The sequence below is a fragment of the Euprymna scolopes genome, chromosome 36, assembly GCF_053919585.1.
Source record: "Euprymna scolopes isolate OS-2025 chromosome 36, ASM5391958v1, whole genome shotgun sequence".
NCBI classification, from domain to species: domain Eukaryota; kingdom Metazoa; phylum Mollusca; class Cephalopoda; order Sepiida; family Sepiolidae; genus Euprymna; species Euprymna scolopes.
Window position 1 is genome coordinate 45,716,835 of NC_136517.1, and position 19,019 is coordinate 45,735,853.

Sequence of the window (19,019 nt, forward strand, 5' to 3'; positions counted from 1 at the left end):
GGGGTATTCTTTGTCTTTCGAGACTGAATGTAGGCATCGTATCAATAGTTCAAGTGGTCCCATTGTCTTTTTCCACTTATATTCCAATCTTGTGTCATCCACAATACTACCATCTATAAAGGGTTGTGAGGGCCTTAGTAACACTTTTTTTTTTTTTTTTTTTTTTTTTTTAACTTTTTCCCCTCCACCTCACACTAATAAAATTTTCAACATAATAAAAACGATTTTTACAAAATTTTATTTTTACATGTAGATTATATATAATATATATAAAAAAAAACGATTTGATTTGGGAATCTTAAGCTAGGACGACCCCTGGTGTGTTTTTTGGTATTATGGTGACTGAGAACTCTAGTTAGGATTAACATACACAAATCAAAGTTACAGTTATAAGAATGACCATAGACCCCCCCTCCCCACTTTTTTGATTGGCCTTTTGCCTAATTTTGTTTTTTTAAACTTTTTGTTTTGCAAAATAAAATATATAAACCAATACGGTGTACTTCATGTTGGAGAAAAGACCCCTAACACGTGTGCAGCTATAGAACTTTAAAGTAGAATATCAAATATACCTATTTTTCATTACTAAATATAACAAATAATGAGTGTTCCATGCTGCTACAGGTTAATACAAACACAAACACCTGGAATGCTATCTTGCGTTAACATCTATTATATGAAGGGCAAACGTCTGTGTGTATGTATATCTTGCTAAAACTAAAAACATACAAATCAAAATTCCAGCAGAGTTTGTATTTTCTTGATCAGCGTTGCTCCGGATGTATATTATCTAAAGTTTAGAAAAAAGTTTGTTTTTTTTGGGTTTTTTTTTTGTTTTTTTACACAGCGATCACCACTTATCAAGGCCCGGAAGCCACTCAGGGATAAGGGTTATTGCAAGTACATTACGTTAGTGTGGAGATTTGATGAAGTGTTTACTTAAGGGGACGGTTCATTAGGAATTTGTTAACGTTGGACTTGAAGACATCCAAGTTGTAGTCTGGTGGGAAGCAGGCAGACGGAACAGAGTTCCACAGGCGTGTAAAGGCAAACGAGAGTAAACAACATTATTACTATGGATGGCCTAACTGGAAAGAGATTGAAGACCGACGATAGTAAACATGTAATATTTGGATTGTTCAGACTACTATTATTATCTTTGTTGTTATTCTCACAACGTTTCAGCCGATCTTTTTCAGACACTTATTGGTAAATATTGGAAAGAATCGTTTTTTTTTTTTTTGAGGGGGGGTCCAATGTACCATAATTGTTAAAATTAAAATGTGTGATGAGGTTATGAAATAGAAAAAATGTCATATTGTTTCCATTTTAGTTTTAATCTGGGTCCATACTTAATCTCCAAAATTCAGAAACATTAAACGATAGTAAATTTCACAAAATGTAAAAGTTCTATTTCTAATTCTAAAGAAAAAAAGCAGTAGTAAATAGACGTCATCAATAAGTTTAGAGTATTACTGAGTAAAAAAAAAAAAAAACTTATATCAAGTGTAATAGGATTTATTTTTAATAAACATTTCTTTTTTATTACAACAAAATTATTAGTAAACGTGTTTCAAACTTTCTGTTTAAAGTTTGGAAATTTTGTATTTACATTTGACCTCAGAGTTTGTTTTTTTAATGTAACTCACCTTTTTGGATAATTATGCAATTTTTAGTAAAAAAAAAGCAAATAAAAAGTATGTGCATGTTTTTTTTGTTTGTTTTTTTTTCTACATTCTGTATCTTAAGACTTTATTGTTGAAATAGTTTCAGGAAACTGATAATTATTTTCTCAGTGCTTTTTAAATTTGATTAATTCAGACTTCAAATTTCAATGAATTTTTTTTTTAATCTCCATGACAACATTTTTCACTGTAATTTTTTTAACATGTAAATATAGATTTTTTAGCCTCTCAGAGATTAACTTTGGGCTTTTATCTTTCAAACACAATCAAAATTTAAACGTAAACTAAAAAAAAAGAATAATTATGATAAGCCTCTTTTGAGAACCATAGCATGTTTTTTACAGACTATTTTGCATGTAGTATTAGTGAATTATTATTTATATTGTATTTCAAAATATCATCGTATGATTGAGTTAAAATAGATCTGGGCTGTTTTAATGTTAATATACTTCAGATAACTGGACCAGAGATCTATGGACAAATTTATCTTTAGTTGACCTTTGACAACTGAATATTTTTGTTTATTAGCCAAACCCACATGATTTTTAGAATATGACATCTTCATTTCTGTGATAAGTACATAAATCATAAAGATTTTTCTGTATTTTTTAAATAAGTGTAATTCTAAATATGCATTGACTTTTATGTTGAGACTTGAAAGTATAAACATTCGAATTTCTTCAGATGTTTTTTTTAAACAGCTTTCGTGAAAAAAGAATATATTGTTCTATTAAACTTTTATTGTTTAAATAATTTGATTTCACTCGTTTTAATAAAACAGATTGAAAAGATATTTTTCACCCAGTAGTGAGTTTTGGAAGATAGTTGGTGAATAAAAATATAACTGCCAAAAGATAAGCGTTTTATTAATTCTAGTTGCCACTTGGAAAACATCATGCACAATGTAAAGCCCTGTGGACAAAACCTTTCTATTTATTTATTTAAATCAGGGGTTCCCAAACATTTTTATGCGCTAAATAAAATATAATTACTCTGACAAGAAGAAAGAAACACAAAACAGTTGTAAATGTTATAAAAATTGTATTTTCAGAGAAAGAGTGGAAAGAAAAAAATGTTTCTTGCAAGCAGTTGGTTTGCAGAGAAACATATCTGAAAGATACGTCTGTTTAACAGTTTTATATTTCCTGTATCTTTTTGGCTGGGTGGAAAAAATACATCTTTGAGTTCTGTGCTGTAATTGCTGAATGAAAACGTCACACATGTCCTGGAACAGACAAAAATATGTTTACGCAAGGAGTTCACAAGTAAACGAGGAAAGGCGTTTGTAAAACCCACTCTCGTAGGGTTTGGTGAAAATCTTAAAAGGTATCCTGTGATTGGTTGTTTTTCATCCAGTCACAGAGCACAACTCATAATAATTTCAATAGTACACTATTGAGCTCTTTAACCCTTAGGTCGGTCTAGTAACAATAATGCCGCTTGTCATCTTAGCAGTGTAACGACATAAATGTTGTTTTACCATGTGCTTCATTCATGTATATGTAACTAACACCCCCACTGAAAAATGGTACGGTCTGGTGACTTTATAGATGAGTGAGTGGGCTGATGTTGTCATTGTGGAAGAAAATGGCGGTGCCTATGAATTCCGGTAATGAAGTCCGACGCAGTCAGACAAATTGGCGATTATTGTTCAATGTAGAGGAAGTGCTAGATATTTTGAATGACTCTGATGGCAGTTATGATTCCGGAAGTGATGTTGAAAGAAGTGATTTTGAGAATTCTGAGAATGAAACTGATGATATTTATGAACCTGTTGATTCTGACTCACTGCAATCCAGAAATGATGCTGACAACTCAGATACTGATTTTGGTGATCAGCCAGCTCCAGTGCGAGCAAGTAGGCCTACCCCGAATAATGTCCCCAATGATTTTTGGGTGACAATTAGAGATGTGCATGCTGACAAGCCACCAATCTTCCATGATTTCACTCCAATACCAACTACTTCCCCAGTGACATATTTTGAGCATATTTTTAGACCCATTAGTGATGACATTGATTCTCTCTGGGACTTCTTGGTGAATGAGACAAGTAACTATTTTGTCTGGTGTCAAGCAAAATCAGGGGTGCTACAGCAGCATTCCAAAATGTGGTCCTGGAAACCTGTTACTGTTGAGCAAATGCATGCATTCATTGGGGCTTTAAACATAGGGCTTATCCAAAAACGAAAAATGTGTGTTTGTGGGAAGAACCAAGATGAAGGCTTCAAAGGCACAAGGATTACAACTTGGGGTCATGAATGTGGAATCTGACTATGTTAAAAAGAATGCTTCCAGGCATAGCATTCATAATGAATCGGGACGTATAGGGCTTAGGGACATTCTATAAGTCAAAGACAGACAATTTCCTAGAGATAAAATGAAAACATTTAATTTTATTTTGGTATTTTCATGATAAGTCACAGAATTCACTACTTTTGGCTCCAAATTTTACGAAAACCATACGGTTAAATTCCCACAGCACACTTATCGCAAAACAATCAATATTTTATGCTCATAAAGTCTTTATTCAATAAAATGATAAAGTCTAACTTGCAGATTAGGAGGTGTCTTTTCATCTAATCTAAAACCATTGTTTCATGAGACAACATCTGGCTGCACATTACACACAATGGAGAAGGAATGTGAGTATCTTCAATCCATTAAAATCCAAATTTCAAGTAATCATTACTATGCAACCGGTAAACTTGTGTTTTTCTAAATAAAGTTAAATAATTACTATTGTCATTGTAATGAAAACAGAGCAAGAGATTTCATCTAGTGATCTTTTATTCAATTAAGAATCTTACTACTCGTCTACTTGACAAGCAGAAATGTACGGCTTTTATAGCTTGGATTATCAAAGAGGAGATAATCCATATTCACAACATTCTCCCCCACCAAATTTCTCACTGATAGGAAAGAGAGTCCCTTAAATGTCCAGGTTCCCTACGAGCTCACAGTGGCTGCCTCGGCAGTCCATGATTCGTGGTCGGAGTATTCAAACAGGGAGGCTCTTGGGTGTGAGCCTGTCTGTGGGCTCTAAAATACCTCGCTCCGAAATTTTTCCTTCTCAGAGGCTGTTCCGCATCAGTCTCTGGATGAACACGTTTTTTTTGGTACTAGTCCTTCATCTGTCAGGGATTCAGGTGTTGACTCATCTGAAGTGTCTGATGGAGCCCCAACGGAGACAGCATCATTAGACAACATGTCAGGAGCAATTTCAGTGCTTCAATATTAGGGGGAATTGGTATTTCCTCAGGGGCTATCCTGGTACATCTCCTGCAGGTGCTAGGTCTCTGAGAGATGCATCAGACTCTCTACCATCTGCATGTCATACAAGAGCATCTGGGGTTTCGCCTCTATGAGCTCTACCTCGTTCACCAAGGGGTCATTCTCGGTGTAACGTGCATATCATCTCAGAAACACAGTACCGGGTCAAGAGAGCTTAGATAGAAGTGAAGCTCTCGCCGAACTCCGTTGCTGAAAAGGTAAAAATCTTTCATGTCAGGTGGCATTTGTGGCAGTACACAATAGGGATCGAATGAAATATTATGCGACAGAAAGGAGATTTTCCCAATTATCAATCGAACATCCATTATTTGATGCAGTCAATTGAATAGTCTTCTAAGTAATGCCGTTATATCTTTCACATAAGCCGTTACCCTTAGGGTCGTAGGGAGTTGTCCAGTTTATAGCTACTCCTCATTCCTGTAGAAATTGTCAAAGCTGCTCTGACATGAAAGAAGCCCCTCGGTCTGAATGTATATAGGCAGGAACTCCAAAGATGGCAAATAGTGAGCAGAGGCATTGTATAATTGCAGTAGTTGATATGTTTGAGCCAGGGAAGTCAAAGGGAAACTGTGAATATTTGTTGACAACAGTTAATATATATCGGTTCCTTGTTTTGCTTGGTAGCGGTCTTTTAAAATCAAGATTGAACCTTTCAAACGGTTGTGTTGCTTTTCTTAAAATGCCAGTTTTCCTTTTATAAAACTAAGCGTTTATTTCAGCACATGTTTAGCAGGAATTTGTAATTCTTTTTACTACTGAGAAAGGCACATTTCTACACCTCACAGCATGAACCATTCAAGTAATGCCGGGGTGACAGAGATTCTTATGTAACATTTAGAGTTCATGCCCGCTTGATGCCATACAGCATACTCTTGACAGTGTATCAGCTGTTAAGTTCTCCTTGTCGGGTCAGTAGCTGACATCAAAGGAGAAACAAGATAGTTCAATTCTCTACCTCGCTATTTTCTTATTCTTCATTTTGCTTGTAGTCTTGGAGTTGAACATAAAAGCAACTGATTTTTGGTCAGTAATAAGTTTAAAGTGGCGTCTGATCAGGTAGTGTCGCTATTTTCTTAACGCCTCGACTATAGCGTAGACCTCCTTTTCAATCGTGGGGTGTCGTCGTTCAGCCTATGAGAGGATCCTTGAAAAGAAAGGCTACAGGATGATCAGCTTGTCTCAAACAAGCAGCAGTAGCACAGTCTGACGCATTTGTTTAAACAACCAGAGGAATATTTTGGTCTTTTGTTGTAATTGCTGATTTCATAAGATCTTTTTTCAGTCCCTCAAATGCCTCAACAGCTTGACGGGGCTGAGGAAACGTTTTTACTTGTGTTAATGGATGTATCTTTTCTGAGAATGATGCAATCCATTGGGAGTAGTGAGCAAACATGCCCTAGCATGTCGAAGGGAAGGCCGATTGTGAGGGGAAGGTATCTGAAGTAAAGGTTTCAATCGATTTGCGTCTGGTGCCATAAAACCTTTGCTTATGGTATACCCAGCAGGTTTATTTTGTCTAATCCAAGTGAGCATTTGTTATTATTTAGGGTAAGGTTGTATTTGTTGATGGCAGACATGAATCATCTGAGATTTTCGTTGTTTCTTTTTATTATAGCCACATACTGTGATGTTGCCAATGTACGCAAATGTGCCTTCCTGTTTCTCATCTGTTATGATTTGGCCGACTATCCTTTGGAAGCTGGCTACCCCATTCGTAACACCAAAAGGAATGTTGAAAAATTGATATCGTCGACCATTCGCTTAGAAAGCTATGTATAGCTTGTCTCTAGGTCTAATGGCGATCTGATGGTACACGCTTTTCAAGTCCAGAGTGCTAAACATAGAATATTTGGCTGTTTTGCCTATCATTTCATTTATCCTGGGTAGTGGGAAGGCATCCAAAAGAGTAAATCTATTTATGGTTTGGGAATAATCTATAACAATTCTCTTTTTATGGTTTTCGAAAGTGGTCATAACTACCTGAGCCCTCCAGGGTGATTTGCTAGGCTCAGTTATACCCTCCTCGAGTAGTCTTTTTATCTCAAAGTAAATAAATTTTTAATTTTTATAAGAAAAATGTCTGCTTTTCACTACTATGGGTTTGCAGTTTTCAGTTAGGTTTTCGAAAAGTGACAGGTACTGGATTTTTGCTGTTGCCAATCCACAAATTTTCAATGTTGACATTGAACCGCCAAACGGAATTTCAATCTGTGAGTGTTGCTGCAAAAAATCATGTCCCAGTATTATTTCACAACAAACGTTTTTCAGTATGGATAATTTAGTGGTTTTGTAGGAGACATCATTAAATAGTATGTCTACCAAACAATAATCACTTACTTGTGCAGACAATGACGTGTTTGTCATTGTTACCCTGCTGGGGAAGGGGACAAAATACAATTTGTTGGTTTTTATCAAGCTTTCATTGATAAAATTTTCTGAGCTCCCAGTATTGAGCAGATCATTCCTAGATATCCGGTTAATTTTCACTTTTATAATAGTTTTTGAAAGGCAGTCAGAGGAGGCGGCTAAAGTTGCAGATGTATTTTGACGAGTAGCTTTGTATAGGGTTTTAGAAGCATACCTTTGAAAACTGACCAAGTTTTCCACATTTATGACGACGAGTATTTCTGGCAGGGCATGAAACTCATAGGTGTTTAGATAAGCCCCCAAAATAGCAGGTGTCTCTTTTTAAAGTGGCAGTGACCGATTGTTTTTGAAGCTTCATTGGACTATCATCATGAGGAGGGAGCAGTTGCCCGGGTGTTTGTAGGTGTGTGTGTTTTGGGGTAAATGAAAACAAAAATCGTTAGTTGTTTTAAAAAAGAAAACGAAGCCTTGACGCGCGATATAAACGAAGCTTTAGGCGCGATATAAACAGTTTTAAGGAGTTGTGTTCTCGGGAAAAAGCCTTTCTTGGACATACACGAAAATGCACACACACACACACAAACATTTTCACTCTTATATTTATAGAAGAATCTTACTACTCGTCTATGTGACAAGCAGAAATGTACAGCTTGGATTATCAAAGAGGAGATAATCCATATTCACAACAGTCATCATCATTTTTTTTTTTTTTTTTTTTTTTTTAGAAATTTGTCCATAATTAAGGTTGATATGAATCAATATTGAACGAAATAAATCAATGAGGATTTAATATTCAATCACGCTTTTTATTTATCCAATTAAAACCTAATTTACAACACCTAAATATTAGATAAGAAATATCTACAAAGAATCTGTTAATATTGCAAACGAAATAAATGCTATAAAGCATAACAACGCTTATCAATGTTTATTGTCACGGAAAATTGAAAATATCTAAATAATTTAATGTGTGAGTGTGAGGTAGTAATTTATTAATACAAACAATTCCGCTTATAACGATGTGAAAACTTTTTTTCTTTTTTTTCTTTTTTTTTACTTGGAGGTACCACTTATCAAATCATCAAATTCAAGCCTTTTTTGTTGTTTTTAGTGCTTAAAACTATAACATAATGTAAAAGTGCTTTTTGTTTACACAAAATAATACATTTTCACTAAGATCTAAAAAAAAAAAAAAAAAAAAATGAGTTCATTATATTCTGGGATCATTAATTAATAAATACTGGAAATTTCATTAATATTGATTGATTTCCTGAATTTTTGTGGATTTTCAAGCGAAGGGAGAGGGGTTAAAATATTTATACATTTTGGGGATTGGGCATTCATTTTTTCACATACCTAAACCAGTGGTTCACACTGATTTATATTAAACTAGCGGAGGTACCCAGCCTTGCCAGGGTGTTTGGAGGTGTGTGTGTAGGGGAGGGGAGGGAAGAAAACTTCTTTAAAAATCGAAAAAACATGAACAAAAAAACAGCCAACGAACGTAAAACTTCTTTAAAAAATGGGAAAAACAAACCCCCTCCCCAAAAAAAAGGACGGCGTTGTCCAGGTGTTTGGAGGTGTGTATGTAGGGGGGGGGGGCAAAGAATAAGCAAATTAATAACCCTGTTTAAACTTTTTAAAAAAATCAGAAAAAACAAAACAAATAAAACAGCGAACTTCTTTAAAACAATCGGATAAACAAAAACCCCAAAAAAAGGAAAACAAAAAGAAAAAAAACCCAGCGAAAAGCGAAAAAAAAATGGTATAAATAACCTTGTTTCAATATTAAATGTTTAAAAATCGAGAAAAAAAGTATATCTGATAACTGGGATTGAACCTGAAATCTTTAGATAACGACGCTGTCACTTAACCCATCGCGCTATAGACGCATGGATGAAAGTAGGTCAGTTTTTATAACATTTAAAACGAATTCAATGTACAACGTGCGTAAAGCCGTCTAATGAAGATACCATTTCTTTTTTCACCCCTCCCTGTAAAAAATAGAGCCGTTAAGGATGAAGGAATGAATGTTTTTGTCCAATTTTTCGATATTTGTCGTCCAAGATGTTGAACTTTAAAATGATACTGAACTCGTGAAAATCTGTCGAAAGTTTTTGCGAGACATACAAACACACACACACACGCACACACACACACACATTTTCGCTTTTATATATATAGAAGATAGATAGATGGCAGCATTCCAGTATCAAACCTGGGTTAAAGACTGAAGGACATTGTAACATAATCGTCATTTGTACTATATTTTCCAATGCAGAAATAATAACCTTTTCAGGTGATACTTTTTTTTCTCTTTTTTTTTTGGCGCTCTTCTATGACTATGTGTACCAACACGAATTTGACATCATATCACGTGCTAAGAAATGCAACACATTTATAAAAAAAAAATTAACAAATATTGCAAATGCCACTTCAGTTGAATGTACAGTACAGCTTTTGTATACTGATGCTTGTTAAGATCGATTAAGATCGATATTTTAAATATGTGGTTTTAAGCAAAAACAGTACTTACTCAATTGTCATGTCGAAAATAGTAATATATCCAAAAATACGAAAATCCATCAAAAACAACTGCTATTGTGTTTTTAGTAAAAAAAAAATAAAAAATAAAAAAGGGTGTATTGTTATGGTCTGAAACACTACGACAGCCATTAAAATGGCGGAAAGGGAAATAAGTATGCCCCCGGTATTTGCAATCTTCAAGGTGTTCACATCTAGGAAAAATGCAATTTTTTCCGTAAAAATTACTTTTTACTATAAATAATTTTCTACTCGATGAATTTTCATAATTTTTTGATACATTACTATTTTCGACATGACAAATAAGTACTGTTGTTTTTGCTTAAAACAACATATTTTAAAAAATCGATCCGTCGACTCTATTTTAACAAGCATCTGTGTCCTTGCATGGCTTATGTTTTATTATTATTATTATTATTATTATTATTATTCAAAAACAAAACTTGTATACCTGTTTTACTGGCGTTCCTTTCGTCGGCAAGATTTTGTCTTTATAATCTGTGTGTATGTTTTTATTATGCATTTTTTTTATAAAAGGTCTGGTGCTTGTGTAGATTAGTGATTGTTTTTAAACCAACGTATTTCCAGTGAAAACATTATTACGTATGTGTAGGTGTGTCAGAAACCGACCTTACGAATGCATGAAAAAATATTGAATAATTCGACCTCCTATCTTTCCAAGCTTATAACTACTTGAAAAATGTAATTCAACCCCCAATTTTTTTTTTCAATTAAAGGAGCAAAGACCAAATTTAAAAAAAAAAATAACAGGCTTAATAGCAAATTATGCAATATTTGTTTTTTTTAAATCGGTTTTCTTTAAAAAAAGATTTTAAGAAAATAAATGAAATTTAACTTACGTCGATTATAAAAAATCGATATAAATTCCAAAAAATCACTTACCTATAAAAATTACTAATCAATGTGTAGTTCCATTCTTCATTGTTAAGAATTTATCCATATTTATATTTTAAAATCCATTTATTTTTTAAATAAAAGAATTTTTTAAACGCCTATTTGAAAAAGGTGCCATGATGCAAGAATTTTACATTTTTATCGAAAACCGGAAGTAGTTTTTTTTTTTTATTGTTTTGATCTACAGATGGACAGAAGGAAGTAAAAACCACACGTTCACGTTAGTCGTCTAGCCTTGTCCATGAAGAAACATGTGTTCCCATAGTTTAAAAATAGTCAAATTTTACTTATAAGATTTTGCCTTTTAAATAAAAGACACTCGAGGAATTTTTTCTTTCTTTTCTCAAAGAAATACATAAATTTTTGATTTATTATATTTTCATTTTTTTTTTGTTGTCGAGTGAAATTTTTTTTTAAATATCTAAAAAAAGAAAATATTGAATGAAATAGAAAAAATTGTCATCATCCATTACTTTACTGGACAATATAAGCAGAACATAGGCTTCCAATTTAAAAAAAAAAAAAAGGTTTTACACTTTGGACTTTACAGGTAAATTTCCAAAAAACGCTTTTTTTTTTTTTATTTAGTTTACAATATATTATTTATTGATCTTTTATCTTCAATTTGTGATATATAAAACTTTGGTACATAAATTATTAAAATTTTAATATACATTTCAAAATGGGGGGGGTTTAAAAAAAAAGTTTGTCTAAAATATTATATTCGGTTTATTGGAAAAAGCATAAAATTTCACATTGACCCTGGAAATATTGTAAAACTTTAACCAATAGAAAAATTTTGATAGATTTTTAAAGTTTAAAAATTGAAAAAAAATTAACTCCTAAAATTCAATTGATTTCATTACGTAAAAAAAATGTCTGCATGAAGGCGCACCGGCACTTTGTAAATATTGTTTTTTTTAAATAAAAAATAATATTTCTATTATTTTTTAAACAACTTTAATAGTTTATTTTGGAAGTATATTCCATAAAGAAAATAAACAACCCACTTTTAAAAGATAAATTACGAATTTTTTATATTTTATTCGCAGTTTCGTGTTAGGGGTGTCAAAAATTCCCCCCAAATTCTGATACACCTAATTTGTGTCATGTTGAAATAAATATAAATTCAAAAAGATTAACAATAATGATCCAGTAGAAGATGTGCTAGACGTATTTTGAACAAAATATCATCTAAAATTACGTTCTGGTAAAGTGTGTTTTAAAATGGAGGACCTTTAAGTGCAAGGGAGATAAGTCAGTTTGCCATACTGAATTGGTCGCACAACTCTTGCACATTAAAACATACGATAAAACTCGATAATTCGATAAATTTTATTTTTACTTGTAATTATTTTCTACTGGATTATTTTTCGTAATTTTAGGAGTTTACACTAATTTCGACTCGTAAGTATGTAGTAATGTTTTCATCTGAAATATGTTTGTTGAAAATATCACCCAATTTGCACAGGCACCAAACAATACTTTGAATCAAAAATGGCAGGGGTGGGGGGCTTTTCATTTTGATTACCAAAATTTGTTCTGTGACATATATTATTTTAGTAAATGTAACGAATGTTGAAATTTGGTTTCACGATATCTGTTTACGGTCTGCTTTTTTTATGATGCTTTCTCCAGTGTTCACCAAATGTGCTTACTGTGTTTGATATGTTTTTTTTTTTTTTTTTTTTTTTTTTTTGCTTTACAGATCCTTACAAAATATTTGTTTCGTAATATTTGACCATTATTTCATATCATCATCATCATCATCATCATCATCATCACATTTTTTTTTTGTTTGACCAAAAAGTTATATATATATGAGGGGATTCAAAGAAGTATTGAAAAATTATGGAAACTTCTCGGGATAATAAAAAGCTCAACGTTCGAGATGAAGCTTAGGCACAAGAAACACTTGTGTGTGTGTGGGTGTGTGTGTGTGTGTGTGTGTGTGTGTGTGTGTGTGTGTGTGTGTGTGTGTGTGTGTGTCTTGGATTATTTTTTAAGTGAAAACGTTTTTGTTTTACTCAAATCTAAGAGAAATGTGTGTGAGACGAATGTGTGTGTGTATACACACACACATATATATATATATATATATATATATATATATATATATATCATAAAATGAAATGATGTGACGATAGGATGTATGATGAAGGAAAAACACAAGAGGAAAAACGATTAAACACAGGAAGAAATTATCAACTCGAGAGATTTACTAGTAAATTTCTCGTCTTGATGATTTTTCCTGTGCTTAATAATTTTCTTCCTTTTGTTTGTCCTTTTCATATACACATATGTACATGTGTGTGTGTGTGTGTATATATATGTATATACATATATATGTGTGTGTTGTGTTAGTAAAAGCAACTATGATCATAAGTCATACAAGAACTAATATTAATTATTTTATTTAAATACAATACTGCTGGAGTCTGTGTTCCATCCATTTGGTCATCCTGGAATTAGAAAAACTTCTGAACCGAGGTTTGCCAGATAAATTTCTCAGTCAGATAAAATAAGACTGCCGAATTTGTTTGAAAGATCACAGTGCAGAATTTTTCATAATTCCAGGATGACAAGTTGGACGGAACTCGTGTATCTCAAGTGAACACAGTAATGTATATAAAAAAGATTGTATATATATAAGCATGAAGAGTCCTAGAGTGGATGAAACGTGGAATATTCAGTGTAGCTTAATCGCCATATATATTTTATAACTTACTAACTAGCTCTACCTATGTATTGAACACTTTTGAAGTAAATACTTAAAGTTTGCGTATAAATTTATACTTTCGTATATTAATTTTATGTGAGTAAATGAAGTAGTTATATATGTATATATATATATATATATATATATATATATATATACAGGGTAACCCAAAAAAAACAGAGGACATTCAATTGTTTTTCTGAGCATTTTAGCATTTTACAGTCAACGGAGAAAAAAAGGCCAAAGACCCTAGTGTTTTGATGTGATGTTTTGAATATAATAAACTAGTTATAACCAAAGTTTCATTTTATTCGGACAAAACACTAAGAAAAGGGGTCTAATTAGAGTTGGGGCCCGTTTTTTTGGGTCACCCTATATATATATATATATATATATATATATATATATATATATATATATATATATATATATATATTTATTTACCAGTGGTGAAAAAAAACACCGGACTAAAGTGCTCAATGTGTAGTCAGAGCAGTATATAGGAAATTTATTACTGTGAGTCCAGAATGAGTTTACAAATTGTTTCAACTAGAGGAAAATCCTCAAAGAGAGGAAAAATCCAACTAGCATCATCAGAATTCATAGATGAGTCCATCTATGAATTCTGATGATGCTAGTTGGATTTTTCCTCTCTTTGAGGATTTTCCTCTAGTTGAAACAATTTGTAAACTCATTCTGGACTCACAGTAATAAATTTCCTATATATATATATATATATATATATATATATATATATACAGTAATATTTAGATTACACACTGATACCTGCAGTTTATAGAAGGAGCCATTAATCCACTGTTTGTGTGTATTTAAAGGGATTTAAATAATATATGAAGAAAAGAGAATTTGAAAATATGAGTATTATCAAATGAATCTTATCTTGAAAGGGATGCTTAATATTCTAGATAGGGCATTAATAAACAAAGAAAATTGATGACGGATAAAAAAAAATTTTACATTATATATTGAATCATGAAATGTTTAAAGACAGGAATACATTAGAAGTCATTCCTCAATTCCCTGTATTTGAACATTTGATGATTTAATAAACGTATAATTTTTTATAAGTTAATTTCTTTGTTTTATATATATATATATATATATATATATATATATATATATATATATATATATATATATATATATGAGCAAAGAAAATTATAAAGAAATTACATTTATTAAATCATCAAATATTTAAATCATCATATATATATATATATCTGTCTGTATTGTCTTAACCTATTCTCTTTGAGTGATCCGTTCAGTTGCCATAAACCATCACCACCACTGCCTCCTCCTCAACCTCATCCTCTTCCTCCTGGTCTTAGCCGTAAGGATGCCATCATAGGCTCTTTCCATACTGCCTCTGTATTTAACCATATTCATGGTCCTGTTTGTCTTTTTCAATCCAGATGATGAAGGAAGCTAAAAGTTCAATCATGAGTGGCTCTTCAACTCTAAAACCTGGAGAGGTAAGATAAGAAGGTGATGCCCACATGATGCCCACGTGATGCGCGTAACTTTGCATCACATACCTCCTCTGCTGTAGTCACCTCGGCTGCTCCTTGCTTTCTTGGAGACAAGGCAACACGACTTCTTGTTTATCACAGACCCTCTTCTCTCTCTATCTGTTCCGTTTTGTGTATGGTTGCTTTTTGAGCCACTGCACTCTGGGGATATGAAGAAGATAAAAGGGTTTGCTAATAAACGAAGGCCTTGACCCTGAGGAATTGGGGAGACACATTGCCGTAATGTAGTGTAGTTATTCTAAAAAGGCAATTCTGTCCGTCAAGTAATAAAAACAGGTCTGAAACCCTTTGCCAAGCACAATACAAAACTAAGCAAAAAAAAATAAAATAAATAAAATGCATTTGGGAAATCAAGTTAAAAGTTAAAAAGAAAGATGCAATTTTCCCAACACAAAATAAAACAGGATAAAAGTAAATTTGAGCCAGCATCAAACAACTGCGAGTATCTGGTACTTTCCAGATGTTTTGTTGATTACGTGTCTGCGTACTTGAAGGAAGATCAAGAAGAACCTATTTTCTGGCCTTGCTAGATTAGTGAGAAAAAAAAAAGACAAGTACACTGCACAAATATTTTACAAGATTCTTCCACAGAATTCAGTATTTGCGGATCTTAGACACCAGAAATTTACAAGTAGTCTAATCACTAGATCCATACATTCAATCTGCACGTTTAGCTATTAAAATGCTATTCCAAACGGATGCATGACAGACCAAAAAAAAAACTGAGTTCAAATTTCGATGTGACAGATGTATGAAAATAATGTTTTTGACTTAAGTGTCCTTAAGTGTATATTTCAAATACATGCATGACAAACCAAGAAAATGTCATTTCAAACTTCAGTGTGAGAGACATTTATAGAAATAATTTTCCTACTTAAGTATCCTAAATAAAAAAAAAATGCTATTTCAAACAGATGCATGACAGACTAAAAAATGTAATTTTAAACTTCAGTGTGACAGACATATGAAAATAATATTTCGAATTTCAGTGTGACAGGCATACGAAAATAATATTTCGAACTTCAGTACAAAAATAATATTTCAACCCTAAATATGACAGACATACGAAAATGATATTTCAACCTTCAGTGTGACGGACGTACAAAAATAATATTTCAACCCTAAATATGACAGACATACGAAAATAATATTTCAACCTTCAGTGTGACGGACGTACAAAAATAATATTTCAACCCTAAATATGACAGACATACGAAAATGATATTTCAAACTTAAGTATCCTAGATCAATGAAAATTCTATTTCAAACAGATGCGTAACAGATCAAAAAAAATGTTATTTCTAAGTTTAAACATTTTACACTCAAGAAAATTCTATTTCAAACTTAGGCATATTAGACAAAAAAAAATTCTATTTCAAACTTAAGCTTAACAGACAAACAAAAATATTTTAAGTTAAAATATGTTACACTAAAGAATTTTTTTCTAGCAAACTACTAAAATTGTGTATGAACCTTTGTTATGATAAGGTGAAGCGAACTAAATATTATGGTATCCGTTCAATGCCCATAACCAACGCAGCCTTAACCGAGATTGAACTCACTACGTGAGTTTGTAGCGTAATTCAAATCTTGTTGGTAGCTAAGTACTTGATGCTTTGCCAGGGCTATCAAGGGTATTTTTTATCATGACGCCATCACTAGATGGGGTGCCTACTATGGCTTAAGAGTCCCATCTACACTTGAGAGAAAGATAGACTGCGCCAGTTTCTCAACTTGGTATTTTACCTCGCAGTAAAATACACAGTTAGGGATTAATAGGGATTAGTCATCACAATTCCACATTTACTCTAGAAGTTATCTCGGAAACTACTTGGCTGATCTGGCTGAAATTTTGTACGGACCTTTATTATAATAAGGTGCAATGAACTAAGTATTATGGTATCCGTTCGATGTGCAGTTAGCGATTTATATGGATTAGTATTTAATGCAAAAACAAGCACAATTTTAACCATATGCAACTATTAATTTGGCATAAATTACTCATTCTAAGTTAACGGGCTATAACTTTTGCCTGTTATTAACTGAAAAGTCTAGTATTATAACTAATTGCTTTTATTTTTAATATTTCTTAAATTCATGATATGGATATTTATAATTTTCCTGGTGTTTGGAGGATGTTTGAAATGTCAACCAACTTCGATCCTCAAATAATGCTATATTGTACGAATTATATTGATGATGATGGTGATGATGATGTTTGTAAACTTCTCAGAGTTGAATGGATCTGAAACACAGACAGAGCAGGCCGTCCGGCATTGTTCAGTTATAAAATACACTTGAATATGATATTTTAATTCATGCAGATTTTGTATTTATTATTATAGAGACAATTCTCTATTGATCATTATATTGTGCCCAATATATAGTGGTGATGTCCAAAGTTAATAAACTATATATATATATGACTTGGGTGATATCAACTAGAATTAAAATCAAAACATTTAGCTCTCTAGTCCCTAGCGGTATTCGCTACCATCTGACAACGCAGGCATATCAAAACTTGAGAAATAAACACAGTTAAACATGTAAATCTACATTTGCACATGCATAGAGCATACACATTACGTCAGATTATACATGCTAAATTCTAATCTTTCAATTTTGACCCCCTTAGCAACTATTTTTCCAGCTAAAAACCAAATCGACTCTGTTTCAGAGGTCCGAATGCCCCATATATCAAGTGTCAAGCCTGTAGACCAAAGAGTAGTTTGGTAGGGACCGTTTCACAGTCAGACACGGTCACTTAAACTCAAGTAGTAAAAATCAAGTTTACAAGGCAAAAGGTCCTGTAAACTTAAAGCTAATATTAATATTTATATAGTAATCCCAACTAAATAAAGACTCACTACAACCAAAATAGGAAATAGAGATTGTTATAGAAGAACGCAATTAAAGATTGTAAATTGTACATGAATTTATTGCTGTTAATCTTTTTACATTTATGATTAGTTTTCATATAATGCTGTTCAATTTATGCCAGTACTAACAAATTCATAGTTTTGCTATAATATTTATTTGCTAATATCTGTCCTCTGATGAGAAGAATGCATTTCTTTGAAAATCTGCAGGTTAAGGAAATTTTAATATTTCTTATTTCAGTCTCCAGTCGAGCAATAAATTCATGTAAAGTATTATTTACTGTTTTAAATTGTGTTCTTATATATATATATATATATATATATATATATATATATATATATAAGCAAATAAGAAACAAAATAGGACAAAAGGAATTAACATAGGTTCATGCTGATTTAATTTTGACATTTTGTTTGGCCTTTCTTTCTCTCACTATAGAAGTTTTTCAACCTTTTAAAACTATAATTTAAAAAAAAAAAAATAATACTCTCAAATCCTTCGTTAGAAAACTTCTTTGTAAGTACATTAATCACTTTTAATCATTGCATTAGTTCGCTTCCAAGAATTTACTTTACCTCTAATATTATTATAGTAGGAAGTAGATATCATCAATTGTTTACCATGAAAACTTTTGGATGGGATGGATATATATATTTATATATCTTTTTAGATGTATAAAATTTAATAATAGCTATGTATAGACCAAATTTATTAATCATGATGAATTAAAAAGTGAAAAGCTAGCTGATCGTTTTGCACCTCACTCAGCAGAGCTCTAATCGAGGTGCAAAACTGGTCAGTTTTTACTTTTTAATTCATCATGATTAATAAACTTGGTCTGTACATAGCTATAATATATGTATACTCTAGTTTTAATATTATTATAGGTATCATCATCACAAGAAACTTTTAGGGTTTAAAAAGAAAAACACACGCACATACATTCTTAGAATTAAAAATAGGGTGTTGGTTTCATTTGATCAGGCATTATAACCGTTTATATTAAACAATTTCTGAGGATAGTTTGTTTCTTATTTGAATACCGCCTTGTATTCTGTTTACCATAAT

At 32.2% G+C, this 19,019-nt stretch overlaps 1 protein-coding gene across 36 annotated transcripts in view; it reads left to right on the forward strand.

Annotated features, from left to right (window-relative positions):
• LOC145260441 (serine/threonine-protein kinase BRSK2-like) overlaps positions 1–19,019 on the forward strand; it is a 685,204-nt gene that overhangs the window by 625,182 nt on the left and 41,003 nt on the right. For 29 of the 36 annotated variants that reach the window (XM_080118482.1, XM_080118489.1, XM_080118486.1 and 26 more), the window contains one exon: positions 14,955–15,014. The exons of the other annotated variants lie outside the window; for them this stretch is intronic. In XM_080118482.1, coding sequence (XP_079974608.1) covers positions 14,955–15,014 — 60 coding nt within the window. The remainder of the gene's footprint in view (positions 1–14,954; positions 15,015–19,019) is intronic. 36 annotated transcript variants of the gene reach the window in all.